Source organism: Gadus morhua, chromosome 10 (assembly GCF_902167405.1).
Source record: "Gadus morhua chromosome 10, gadMor3.0, whole genome shotgun sequence".
Lineage (NCBI taxonomy): Eukaryota > Metazoa > Chordata > Actinopteri > Gadiformes > Gadidae > Gadus > Gadus morhua.
This window is the reverse complement of record NC_044057.1, coordinates 1,549,479-1,563,855: the sequence shown is the minus strand read 5'-3', so window position 1 is coordinate 1,563,855 and position 14,377 is coordinate 1,549,479. Positions and strand designations below refer to the sequence as shown.

The 14,377-nt window shown below is 46.1% G+C and overlaps 1 protein-coding gene across 1 annotated transcript in view; it reads right to left on the bottom strand.

The window, feature by feature from the left end:
• Nucleotides 1–8,935: 8,935 nt before the first annotated feature.
• abca1b (ATP-binding cassette, sub-family A (ABC1), member 1B) overlaps nt 8,936–14,377 on the bottom strand; it is a 36,516-nt gene continuing 31,074 nt past the window's right edge. The window contains exons 42-49 of the mRNA XM_030368177.1: nt 14,216–14,278; nt 13,930–14,036; nt 12,546–12,687; nt 12,279–12,413; nt 11,749–11,852; nt 11,515–11,607; nt 10,906–11,149; nt 8,936–10,513 (exon numbers count right to left, since the gene is read on the bottom strand). Of these exons, the coding sequence (XP_030224037.1) occupies nt 10,346–10,513; nt 10,906–11,149; nt 11,515–11,607; nt 11,749–11,852; nt 12,279–12,413; nt 12,546–12,687; nt 13,930–14,036; nt 14,216–14,278 (1,056 nt within the window). The 3' untranslated portion in view covers nt 8,936–10,345. The remainder of the gene's footprint in view (nt 10,514–10,905; nt 11,150–11,514; nt 11,608–11,748; nt 11,853–12,278; nt 12,414–12,545; nt 12,688–13,929; nt 14,037–14,215; nt 14,279–14,377) is intronic.

Genomic DNA, 14,377 nt, shown 5'->3' with positions numbered 1-14,377 from the left:
ATCCTGGCGCCATCTAGAAGGATATTCCAGCTCATGTAACTGATGTCACGACAGATTCTCAAACACTTGGTTTCTCCTGAGGGGCGTGTCTATAGAACTGAAGACTTCAGACAGCACTGTATCCCAGCATGCTTCTCTGCTCACTCAGACCACACCCCCATGAGTAGGATGCAACACTCTAGTGATGGAGATGTAGAGTTTTATAAGTAACGAGGGAGCAGACAAAGGTGATTAGAACCCAATGGCATGTCAAGTCTGTAAATCTTTAAACCATGAAGATGGTTGGATAGTTCAGGAGTTCGGCTTCTTTTTTTATTATGGGCAGTCCTTTCACTCAGATGCCCACATCTCACTGGACCTGTGCATGTGTTGGCTGGCTGGCATGATTTGCTGTTGGTGATGAGGCGGTTAGTGTGACATTGCAGGGCTATGGTCGGCTCTCTGTGAGCTCAACGTTTAGATTTGCTCTGTATGGTTTGTACCCTGAATCTAGATAATTGTAAAATGTAGACATGATTTTGTATTGATTGATTGATTCCAGGATTTTAGGTTTAAAGTTGTAGGACGTACATGGTAGTTTGGTTCTTCGTATGGTTTTGAGTGATATAACTTGTACACACTGGGTGCATAATAATGTAAAGGTACACTGAATAGTAGTAATTACCAACAGCAACAAACTGATCTCCTCAAGGTAAGTCTGTTGGCTGTGTTTTAATGAAGACCATCGCTGGACTTCAGGATCTTCCTCCGTTCAGCTCAAGGTGAGGCGCTGGTTATGTTTTTTCTTTGGTTGGTTCCGGCCGGAATGTTCGGATTCCGGTCGGACGGTTTGTGCTTCCCGCCGTGGAAGGTTCTGAGTGCGGTCACTTGATTTAGTCCCAATGGTTAGCATAGAATGTTGTAGTCTTGATAACCATAATAAACCACCTGGCAGTTAGTTGGACGGGAGTCCCCTGAGGGAATCTGGCGGAACGTTCTGGATTGTATTTGCGTAACCTCGAGCCGTTGCCAACGGAAACTATTTTTCAGTCGTTTCCATTGGGAATTGTTGTCCCTTATCTTAAACAACTTAAGTTTGATATTTAATACATACCGACACGTACGTCGTACAATATGTTGATAATTTCCGATGGTTGCGCCGTACTTTTAACCACGTTGACGCGACGGGACTCTCGCCGCGTACAAAACAGCGTTCTACTTGCGGGCCCATTTTTGAAGGCTGAAAATCATTTCAAGATGGAAGATAATTTGACATTTCTTCAACGGAACCCAGCACCTGAATATGGCGAGTATATTTGATTTAATATTGATACTGCTTAGTGTTCTTTGTTACTTCAGCTTTTGTACGTTCTAAATATCTGCTGTCATTAATTGCCACAGAAGTTAAACCCTACCCAATGGCATGATGTTAAACAACAACTTTGGTTCAGAGTTACCAACTGGATAATATCTAAAATAATAATAAGCTAAAATAATGGCCGTTCTTCCCACATGTGACAGTAGAAGATACTCTAGAACTGTACAAGGTTAAAAAGGTAACATGTAGTTTGTCCCAAGGTGTCGGCCTCCTCACCCAGAGCCAGACCTCCACCTCCTCACCCAGAGCCAGACCGCCACCTCCTGTCAGAAGTCCTCCAGAACAGGTCAGTGCTCTGCTGTGTGAGTAGAGTCTTCTCAGGTCCGTTTCAATGCATGGGCTGAACCACTTCTTTAAACTTGTGGACTGCTCTGTCTTCACTCCCCAAAACGGGATGCTCATGTCTGGTCTCAAGTCTTTTCTAGCCTTGAGTTATAAAATAGTAGTTCAATTAATGGTGTAACTCGGGTTCGGATGAGTCAATTAAGTTTATTGTTGGGCAAATGCTGATATAAACATCCTGCTGTAGCTGAAAGGCGAGGCTGAGAGGCTGGGGACCGTCTTGTGGTGCCAGGATGGACCGGAGACTGAGGCTGGAGACCAGGGGCCTGCAGCACCGGACCAGAGGGTAACCATCACCAAGCTCAGCAGAAACACTAAAATCCACCGTAGTTTAGGTCTGGTTTTGATCATCTAATGACTTTAAATCTGTGCCAAGCTGTGATTTGAGTTAATTCATACGGGGGTTTTGTAGGAGTCATGTGAGCCATTATTGTTACTAGTGCTGCTACGACCGTAGTGGATGAATTACTGAACGCGACAATCTGCAGACGTTGTCTAATTGAAGTGTTTAAATATGTTTAGATTTGTCTTCCATTTTACAAGTGAACCTCAGATGCAGGAGGTGGGGTGTGTTGCGTCTCCAGGTGATTTACTGCTGAGACCAACTGTGTTTGTAACCAGACCAGGAATCCCTGGCTGAAGGAGCTGATGGAGGGGCCGTGCTGAAGGAGCTGATGGAGTCGTGCTGAAGGCCCTGCCTGGTGGAGGAGCTGGTGGAGGCCCTGCTGATGGAGGCCCTGCCTGGTGGAGGAGCTGATGGAGGCCCTGCCTGGTGGAGGAGCTGGTGGAGGAGCTGATGGAGGCCCTGCCTGGTGGAGGAGCTGGTGGAGGCCCTGCCTGATGGAGGCCCTGCCTGGTGGAGGAGCTGATGGAGGCCCTGCCTGGTGGAGGAGCTGATGGAGGCCCTGCTGGCGGAGGAGCTGATGGAGGCCCTGCCTGGTGAAGGACGTCTGTCGTGGGGTAGATGGAGCTTGACTCTGAAGTGATCATCACACTCACTGCCACTTCTCGTAGAATACTGCTACCACAAACTACCGGCGTTTGTACCATATATACCAGACGACTACATCTGCTTTACCACATGTTGAAGCAAGACTTCCGCTGTTTGTTCCAGACCAGGACTCTGTCTGGGGAGAGCTGATGGAGGAGCTGAGACGCTGGAGGACGACTAGGAATCGACCAACAAGGATTCCTCATAAGTTTGTATTTACTTGCATGGTTGACTTAAAGGGCAAAATACAGCTGTTACTTTGACATGCGTTAACCAATTACCGCTGTGTTTTCTCACTAGAACGTGTTTCTGGAGCGGTGGCGAGCTGGTAGGGGAGCCGTGAATCTGGAAGACGACATCACTCTACCAACCAGGATCCTCGTAAGTTTACATAAAATAAACAGAGTGGACTTGTTGTAACGCAGCATTAGTTTGTCCAGTACAAGTTACGGCATGCTACTGTGGTTGGTTACCAGACAAACTACAGCTGCTACTTTGTTACGCGCCATAAGAGCCCAACTACTCCTGTGTTTGTGACCTTACATTAGAGCCCAAATACTACTGTGTTTGTTACCTTACATTAGAGACAAATAATGTTTGTAACCAGACCAGGAATCTGGAGGACTGATGGAGAAGCTGTACATCTGGATGGCAAATCCTGAGAACAACCAGGGATCTACCATCAAGGATAGCTCGTAAGTTTGCATTATCTGGACAGGTAGGGGTTGGGGGTTCAACCATCAAACCAATGGTGCCGGGTTCAAGTCCTCAGAATACAGTGATGCGTCCTTGAGCAAGGCGCCCTAAAGCCTGCCTGCTCCTTAATGACTTATCTTTGGTTCAGATAATGTTGCATCTTTTGAATATTGAACCTAATCAATGTCCTTGTTTGGTCCGGGCAGACACACCTGAGCTGAACCTCACCTGATCCTGACATCCTGCTGGTCTCGTCTCCTCTGTTCATCTGCGCCTCGTCCTCCAGAAGACCTGCTGAACTCGGCGGTCTGAGGCTGATGGATCAATGACCTCCAGTGGGAGTGATCTACTTGACCCCACATGTAACCGTGTGCTTCCACACGCCTTTCTCTCACGTCTGTCACTAACCTCACTGCTTCACTACTCTCTACTGCTTCCTCTTCTTCTTCCTTCTCTGTGGTTCGAACCTTTACACTGGAGGCGCGTCTCCATGCCCTCAGAGGGTTCAGCGTTAGGGTTGAGAGTCAGGGTTTAGAGTCAGGGACAGAGCTGGTCAGGGAGGACTGCTTTAACACAAACCTCTTCATTTGCTTTCGGAATGGTGGTGACATTTTGAAAAGATTCATTTGGGAAAATGTTTTCCTCTGCTTCCCTTTACAAAATTGTATTAAACTTCTGTCAAATGTTTTTGTTTATATATTAAAATCCCACATTGACTTCTACATGTTTGATGCGGTTCATTTAATTGTCCTTTAACTTGGTTAATGTCTAGCTAAACTCCTGCAATACATTTAATATACATGATTGTTGAACAGCAATGTTCACATAGTCCATTTTGTAAAAATATGAAACCTCCATTGCTACTAAATTCAGGCCTATTAATGTATTTAACATGTACATACTGCCCCGCAGGCCATTCTCTGCTACTACAACACGGTCAATCCACCAACCCGTCTCACATCAATGTATTATAGCAACGTTGGTTCAAACGGAAAATGTAGTTTGGTGTGAGACGGTTGTCCAGCAGAGGGAGCTGTCATACACCTTAATTATACAGGAAGGTCTGTATTTACATTTAAAATGTTCATGTACTGGTCTAGTTTGTCTGCAAACAAATATAATATAATTTTTGGGTTAAAAAAATAAATGTACAGATATTTAATTATTTATAAGTAGCCTAGTCTAGATAGTCCTTCTGGCAAGAGAATATACAGTTTAAAAACATAACCTGTACAGTGATGCCAGTAACACGTTACTTAGTAACGCGTTACTGGCCACTTTTTTCCGTAACGAGTAATCTAACGAGTTACAATTCCAAACCAGTAATCAGGTTAAAGTTACTCATCAAAGCCACTGTGCGTTACTATTTATTTTACCGGATTGGCGTTGAGGGTGATCGAGTGGTTTGTGTCTGGTTTGTGTCACCAGTTATTAGCGGCGGTATTAGTCGCATGGTGCTGCTTGTGTGCGTGTGTGTGTTGCGCTGGAGCGACGGCAGCAAAGAGAGCGCGTGGGAGCCTCTACGTTGTCGCCAGAGAACTAAACCCACGGGGAGGTCCAATCAGCTCGAGCATTAGAACGCGCTGTTTACGTCACGCACATGGAGATGCGTCCAGTGATCGCCCCGTAAAGCGCACGTTGATATTTTGTCTACGCATTAAAAGTTGGCGGAAGCGGTTGAAAGCCGTGTGTCAGTGTGTGCACCCAGGGCCGTAGCACCAAATTCTGGGCCCTGTATACAAGAGGTACTGATGCCCCCCCCCCCGAATTCCCCCTACCAGCCCCCTGCGCAGAATTGTTGACGGGGGGGGGGGGGGGGGGTTGGAAGAACAATTGTTGAGGTGGCAGGGGGGGTTGTCGCAGCTAAATGTAACTAATAAAGTAACTTGTAATCTAACTTAGTTACTTTTAAAATCAAGTAATCAGTAAAGTAACTAAGTTACTATTTTAAGAAGTAACTAGTAATCAGTAATCAAATAACTTTTTCAAGGTAATTGTGGCAACACTGCCTGTTTACCACCTCAAGTGAATTAATCTATCTTATCCCCAGTCAGATGTGTCTGTGTAAAGTCTGTCCCACTTGTATTCATTTTACTCTGAATTAACTTGAATGGAACTTTAGACATTTGGGGACAAGGAGCAAAGCAGTCGGTAGCTATTTTAAGATATAATAAACTGTATTTTGTTTATTTAGGTGAAGCATTATGAAAAAATGTTCATGCAAAATAAAGCATAGAAATAATTTTGGCATTTTGTCTGGGCTAAGCCCCGGATGTTTATGAAACCTAGAAACACCCCTGCTGTCGACGGCGTACCCGGGCCGGACGTCAGGTGGCGGAGGACGGGGTCAGACGGATGGCCCCCCACTCCAGCTCATACTTAGCCAGTATCCTGTGTACTTATACTTACTTAGGCAGTGTCCTGTGTACTTATACTTATACTGAGCCAGTAACCTGTGTACTTATACATACTTAGACAGTGTCCTGTGTACTTATACTTATACTGAGCCAGTAACCTGTGTACTTATACATACTTAGGCAGTGTCCTGTGTACTTATACTCACACTGAGCCAGTATCCTGTGTACTTATACTCATACTGAGCCAGTATCCTGTGTACTTATACATACTTAGGCAGTGTCCTGTGTACTTATACTCACACTGAGCCAGTATCCTGTGTACTTATACTCATACTGAGCCAGTAACCTGTGTACTTATACATACTTAGGCAGTGTCCTGTGTACTTACACTCATACTGAGCCAGTATCCTGTGTACTTATACTCATACTGAGCCAGTATCCTGTGTACTTATACTCATACTGAGCCAGTAACCTGTGTACTTATACATACTTAGGCAGTGTCCTGTGTACTTATACTCATACTGAGCCAGTATCCTGTGTACTTATACTCATGCTGAGCCAGTAACCTGTGTACTTATACTCATACTGAGCCAGTAACCTGTGTACTTATACTCATGCTGAGCCAGTAATCTGTGTACTTATACTCATACTGAGCCAGTAACCTGTGTACTTGTACTCATACTGAGCCAGTAACCTTTCTACTTATACTCATACTGAGCCAGTAACCTGTCTACTTATACTCATCCTGTGTACATATACAGCCAGTATCCTGTGTACATATACTCATACTGAGCCGGTATCCTCCTGTGTACTGATACTCATACTGAGCCAGTATCCTTTGTACTTATACTCATGCTGAGCCAGTAACCTGTGTACTTATACTCATACTGAGCCAGTAACCTGTGTACCTATACTCCCAAAGGTCTCCCAGGGCCGGCATCCGGGTCAGAACCGGTCGGAAGTGGAAGGGCAGCAGAGGTGAGTCTGGGCTGAGACAGCGCGCTGGTGGGCACGGTGATGCCAGGGAGGGCTGGCCTGGGTAGTAGCACTAAACCACGCTTTGACGAGGTGAAGAGGTAGGACAAGAGGGCCATGATCCAGGAGGAGGTGTGAGCCTCAGTCGAGGAGGTGCGAGCCAGCCGGATAGTTGGAACGCGGCAGCAGGGAGCCGGAACAAGATGGGAGCTAGTGGTGAAGCGAAAGGTGTCTTGGGCTGAGCTTTGGAAAGCGGAGCCCCATTGCATGAAGTTCGTGATCCAGGCTGTGTGTGACGTTTTACTGAGCCTGTCCATCTTGCACATCTGGGGGATGGTTGAGCCACCAGCATGCCCTCTGTGCCGGAGGAGAGGGACCCTGGAGCATATTCTCAGTTCCTGCTCGAAAGCCCTGGGGGAGGTGCCAGATCCAGAGCCCAAACCAGGAGGGCGGATTGTAATGTCTACATGTAGCCACTTGGTGGCAGTATTTCACTACTTTACGAAACACAACAGAGACGAAAAGCTGCTTCACTCTATGTGCCGATCAGGCACAATAAGATGTTTTGTTTTAAGTAGGGATGGGCAAAACTATTCTTTTCCGGGAATCAGTTCTTTCAGTTCCGTTCAATATCACGATTCGTTCGTGCATGATATTGAAGCCTACAGTGATCGTTAGTTAACTTGCGTGGTGGTGCCTTATCATTTGTTTACCCATGGGCCATGGAAACGTGATTGCTACCTGCTCTGGCTTGGCTGAATCGATGAGAATGTTTAGACTCAATCAATATAAGGTCGCGGGGAGACGAAGCTCTGTTCGTTCGTTCTGTCATGTATTTTATTTACGTGACCATGTTTTAAAAAAAAAAAGATTTGTTCGTTCTAATCGAATCGTTCGCGACCGACCCATCACTAGTTTTTAGAGAGTATGTCTGTGTTTGTTTGCTAGTTGATGAAACAGTGATGAATCTTAAAGCATAATTCTCCCTCGGGGCATTTCCCTCCTCCTCTCTGCTCTTGCATTATATTAATTATTTCTATCTTGACACTGAAATGACATCACTTTTCACTTTTAAAGAAGTGAAACTGAATGTTTTCAGACCAAAAGGGCCTGTCAGCTTCCAAGAACATCCGTATTCATAAGATACTCAACCTTAGTCCACTAGTCACTTCACCCCATAGTCAAGTGACTAGTGGGTGTTTTTTTCCCAATATTTGACAACACAGCACAGACTGTTATAAGAGGGGATATCAAGCTAAACCGCCTACTGTTCCACAGTAGGCCAAAGGCTACGTAGACAGGGCGCACTTTGCATTGCGAAATCAGGTTGTTGCGTTTGTACAAGTGATGGGTCGGTCGCAAACGATTCAGTCAGAACGAACGAATCCCGAAGGTGAACGACGAGAACTGATGTTATAAATAGTGCAATCTAATGGTTATTGTGTTCATTAGGAACAATTGGCCTTCCCTTGTGATGGTTTTTAATAGCAAAATCTTTTTTGTCTTGCGATACAAAATGTATGAACTGTGTATAGAGTGAACATTCAGCTGTCATGCTTTTTCCTGTTTGTGTGTTTGTCGTTCAGTGTGGCCCACCTACATGCCCAAAGCAATAAGCTCATGTTTCCGTGGAGCTTCTCTCCTCAAATAGCACCTGATCCCGGTGTCTGGAAAACCATCCAGATGCATTTTAAGAATTCAATTTTATGTGCTTTTCTGTAATCATCTGAAATGGAGATTATCCAGATTATCGATTGGCTGATTGAATTGTGATGAATATGAACAAATTATATTAATTCACCTCATAATCGGACTATTTTAAATGTGATTACAAATGATTCTCTTAAGAAATCATGCGGTGTATTGGGACCATAGAAAATTGTCCTAATCTTAAATAAATGCAATAATCAATATTTGATCGGCCTTATAACGTGAACTGTGAAAAATAATAAAGATTCCTTTTTCTACCTGAGCATTGCTAACTCCAAATTGGTCAATAGTGGAGGACTATTTAAACTTGAGGTCTCCCTTTGGCCAATCGAAGGCAGATTACCTTGATAGTATTGGGATGGGGTAGATAGGTTCAAGCCAGTCTATCTAGGCTTTGCCCAGAAGCACACATTGCAGGATGAAGAAGTGTTTCTAGATTTTAAGCCTAGAAACACTAAGTAGAACACGGCCCTTCCAACAGCTTCACAGAGTACACCGAGAGAGGGGTCGATTTGTTTTGTATTTATTGTATTTTGTGCAGGGCCGGTAACAGTTATCCTCACAGTCCTGTCTTTATACATTTCAACGTAAACAGATATTAAATATACAACTTGTTTTTCTAAGTCAGATCTCTTTTTTTAATCAAAAAAAAGGAATAACAAAACATGGGAAACAAATCACCCGACGTAATCTGTGGAAATTTCAGTGCAATAAAACAATTCCAATTGACACCATGATTAAAGTGCTTGGCATGGGGCTTCCCCCTTCTCTTCATTCTCCCCACACCACTAAAGGACCCTGACCTTTAACCTTAAGGACAGTTTAGTGATGTACCCTTACTTTGGTCTCATTGCAAGTCACTTAGCTTATGCCAAATCTTAAATGGTCACCCGAATGAATTATTTCACTGGGCGACAAACTAGCCAGAACGGCTTTAAATTACAACAAACAAACATCTTGAAATGGATTGGAACTCGACAGTAAAAAAGCCCCTCCCCGACCCAATAGTGGTCAAGGCCATGGAAATACTGTAGTGTGCTATGGAAGCATTGATAAATCTAGCCCTAACTGTGTGTGTGTGTGTGCGTGTAAAATGTGTTGAGGTATAAAAAAACGGTATGAAATGTAGACACTTAAAACAAATCTGTTTTCTCTCGTCTTTTCTTATAAAATCTATAAAATCGACCCCCCCCCCCCCCCCCCCCTTCTCAGATGATACAGTACATTGCACGGTGTCTGCTACACACGTTGATGGGAGTGTTGTTGAGAAGAGGGGCTATAGGGGACTCCCAAGTCCCTGTACGACACAAGGCCTTTACAAGAATGCCACTTAAGGAGGGGGGAGTAAATAAAAGGCCAAACAATCCCACAGTTCTGGCATCATCTACATGTATAAATAAAAGAAACATTGAAAAAACTAAAATCAAAAGGATTCGAAATAAACAAAAAAGATTTGCAGTCTAGCCCTTGGCCCTTGAAATTATTTTGATTCTTCAACACACATCAAATACGACACAAACCCTGAATTGTTATCATAGGCAGGCACTGATCGCAATCACACAAAATAGGACAAAAAATAAAATAATAAAACAGGGAAAGGAGCATCTTGCTGTTATTCAAGTTTAAAACTCCCTCTCTTTTGCTCTCTCGCTCTGCGGTGCCAACAGCCGTAGAGAGACCTGCCTCCCAGATACTCTACTGGGGATCATTAGAATCGTCCTGCATCGACCGCTTCGGTCTGCTTGGTTCCAGTTTGGACAGGCTTTGTCCGGTTCAGCGGGCGGAACAACTTTTGTCAACAACAGCGTTTTAAAAGATAAACAATACTGGAGGTTTAACAGGTCAGGCCAACTCCGCGTCAAGGTCGGGGGTTTGTGCTCTGCCATCACTCTGGGTTCTGTTGGCGTCGGTTGGGTCTCACATGACGGACTCTCTGAGCTTGTCCTCTGCCGCCGCCGTCGCCGTCGTGGCCGCAGCGCCCCCGGAGGAGAAGAGGGGGATGGTGATCGCCGTCTCCTTCCGTTTCACAGAATTGTCTTTGGAGTGGTAGTCGTCACTTTGGTCCTTGGCGAAGTTCACGAACACCTGTGACGAGACGCAGAGGTGGGGGTCAGTGTGCAAAAGTGATCAAACCCATGTTTGATCTTATGGGTCTGCGTTCGACCCTGTCCAACGCAGACCCATAAGATCAAACCCCAAGGCAGTCTAGACTGCCTTGGGGTTTGATCTTATGGGTCTGCGTTGGATCATTTTGGGTCCAAGTGTCATTGCCTAAGTCAGCGTGTTGATCGTAACATCTGCAATATTCACCACCGTTTTCATAAACCCATTTCGGTTTATTGTCAAAAACGTCAGCGCACCTCCATGTCCCTGGACTGGGGATGTCCAGGGTGGTCCTAAGGAAGCGTGCGTCGGTCTAGTGGTGTACCTGGTCCAGGGTGGTCTCTAAGGAAGCATGCGTCGGTCTAGTGGTGTACCTGGTCCAGGGTGGTCTGGCTGACCGAGTAGTCCTCGATCTGCAGCAGCTCCTTGTTGCGGGCCAGGATGGAGAAGACGTGTGCGAGGGAGGTGGAGCTGGAGGGCAGCTGGTACTGCAGCATGTTGCGGTGCCTCTCCTTCAGCGTGCTGCCCGGCAACTCGCTCTCGATGAACTTCATCACCGGCACCAGGTCGGGGTCGGGTCCTGTCACACGCAGGACGATGGTATAGCCGTCGCCAAACCTGGTGGGGAAGGAAGAGAGGCAGGGAGGGGGTTCAAACGACTGACTGTGTACTGAGGAATTGATGATCAAATCTCACATGCAGCCGTCAAACAAAGCGGTAAAACATGAAAGCATTAAGTTCAATGTAAAGGTTAGTGACAACATTAAGCTGTTATTATTTAGCTCAGATTTGATGCATTATTTAAGTAACTAAACAAACAGCCATCAACCTGTGCATCTTGAAAGAAAGATTGCGTTGCATTCGTACATTATCAAGAGAAGGCACTATTCCATGAGACAAATGGAGCCCTCTCACAGAGGAACAACAATGATGCTGGTGGCCGATAAACTGATGTATTTACAGCGTTTAACGGCTGGACTTACCTGTTCTTGAGGTGTTGGACGCTGCCCAGACAGCGGAACCTCCCGTTCACCATGATGGCCATTCTGGTGCACAACGCCTCACACTCCTCCATGCTGAGAGTCAAAAACAGACAACATGATGCACTCCGTATGGTTGAATGTTTTTATTGAGAAACAGCAGAGAAGGCTCCCTGTGTGTGTTTCTGCAGAGTGTGAGAGTGAGCGGGCCAGTGTGAGTGCTGGCAGAGCCCTGACCTGTGCGAGGTGAGCACCACCGACCGGCCCTCCTTGATGACGCTGTGGATGCAGTTCCAGAGAGCGCGCCGGGCCTTGGGGTCCATGCCTGTGGTGGGCTCGTCCTGGAGCAGCACCGGAGGCAGAGGAGAGCCCACAGGGGGAGCACGAGACACAGAGGACGAGGTCAGGAGGGGAGACACAGCAACCTCAACACGCCACCCTCCTCCTCCTCCGCGTCTTAAGGACACGTTTTCTGAGGATTTATCTACAGTTGTGTTTCTCTTTTCACTCTCACTTCTCTCACACAACAGACAGGTTAACTCTGACTGAAGTCTCTCCTTTCTCCCATCAGAAAACAAACCCAGACTGAGCCAGTTTCTACTGAGCCTACCGTTCACGCCATAGGTGGCCTGATTGGGTTCAGGTTTACAGTATATTGATGTCACCCAAATTAAGGGATTATTTGATTGTGTGTAAAGAAAACTGCTCAACTTTTGTTTGCTAGTGTTCAAGTGCTCGTGTACCATCGAGCGTGCGTGCAGACCTACCAGGAAAACAACGGGCGGTCCACCGATCAGAGCCATGGCGGTGGACAGCTTCCTCATGTTGCCTCCGCTGTAGCTGCCTGCTGCCTTGTCCACGTACTTTACCAGACCCAGCTTCTTGATGCCCCACTCTGCCACCTGGTCCCCCCAACGCACCCCCACAACAGGTGAGACACTTCCACACACGTGAATGGCACCGACACAAAGATTAGAAGTAAAATACGAGCACAATAAATGTTGGATCCATGAGACGGTATAGCGGTGACTCACGTCGCAGACTTCCTTCTCGGGGACCCCCCTCAACACGGCGTAGAACTCGAGGTGCTCCCGTCCGGTCAGCAGGTCGTTGATGGCGTCGAACTGCGGACAGTAGCCCATGTTCTGGTGGACCTCGTCTATCTCCCTCAGGATGCTGACACACACACACACACACACACGCACACGCACACGCGCACGTTAGTCAAATGAAAAACACTGCAGTAAACTTAAGAGTAATGTTTATAGAACTAGGAAAAAAGGATGTACATACACAGACTATTTGTTGCATTACTGTCGTGGAAACATTAATCATAATGTTTGTGCATTAATTATATTAACCTTGTTTATAATTACTAATCAATTGAAAAGGCATTTGTATATTTCTTCTTGCACCTAGAGAGGTCTCTCTTCCTGTCTCCATTCCAATGTGTTACAGTAGTTCCCATTTGCATTGCCACTGTAGCCAGGGGTCTGACACAAGGCCAAGCCAATCTGCTTACTCCTTTGTTGTGCAGATTCCTATAACTGTCTCCCAGCCTTGTAGACAAGTCCACACTCCCCCATAGTGTATTGCAAATAACCTTAGTCTCTCCCACCAGGGCTGACTTCAGCAACGGCCAATCCTTAACTCTCCACAACGATCACTCCCCCTCGCCTTTTGTTTCCTTTGTTGTCACTGACCATGGTGTGAAAGCTTCCCTACAAGCATCATATACACCCATTGTCTACATGGTTGGTAAACTGCTGCCTGTATCTTCCCATGATCATGCTTTAAAATTAAATCAAATACTTTGCTGTCAAGAAGTGTCCTTGAAGTAGTTATTCCTCATCGATTACCTTTAGAAAGTATGATCAGGTTAAGGGCGTAGCTTATGGCAGAGCTTACATGTTGCCACCGGCGGTTCGGTTTGGTATGAAAAGGTGCAGAACGGTTCGCGTTTCCACCGACAAAAGTGGCCAAGGTATTTCGGGAATACGGCGAAAGCTTATTGAAGAAAATGTCGTGGAAAAGTTTGCCGTCCTTCTTGGACGTCCTGCATTGTTGCTCTTTGCTTAATGTGCCGCGTTCTTCTTTTCAAATTGGATTTATTAGCAGGCTACACTGTGTCGCGCTGCTAAGGTCACGGTGCTTACCAAGCTGCCGCGGCCATCGCCATCTGGCTTAAGCCCGCCCTGCCATATGGGTACCGTCGGCGGGGGAGACGGGAGCCGTAACTAGGTCGTGCATTACCGCACCTTTAATACCGGACCTTCGAACTGTCCTAACTGCACCCGCCGGTGGAAACGCACCATTATATCCAACATGATCTAATACTGGGTCAAAGGGCCCTCAGGTCAGTCTGTGGAAGAGGGAGGTTCAGACGCAGTAATAAGATGAGAGGGGAGGTGTGCTCACCTCCTCCCAGCTATGAAGGCTTCTCCACTGGTCACCATGGCGTCCCCTGTCAGCATCTTAAAGGTGGTGGTCTTTCCTGCTCCGTTCACTCCCAGCAGGCCGAAACACTGATGAGAGGGAGAAATTAAGTGAGTGACAGATCCATGTTAATACAGCACCATCCCTCCTCTGATGAAGGGTTTGTTGACTAATGTTCATCATCGTTCAATCATATCAACGTCAGAAATAATATAATTAAGAACTAAATCAAAGGTGTGTTGAATCCTGTGCCCTCCATCCAGCTCACCTCTCCAGGCGGTATGCCGACACACAGACGGTCCACCGCTGGCTTCTGCTTCCTCTTGTACACCTGCACAAACACTTTGTTCAGCTCACAGAAGAACACTGCTCATGTTTGAATGCTGTAGTCTAAAGACTCAAGTTTAGGGCCAGCCTCCCCTAAAAGGAA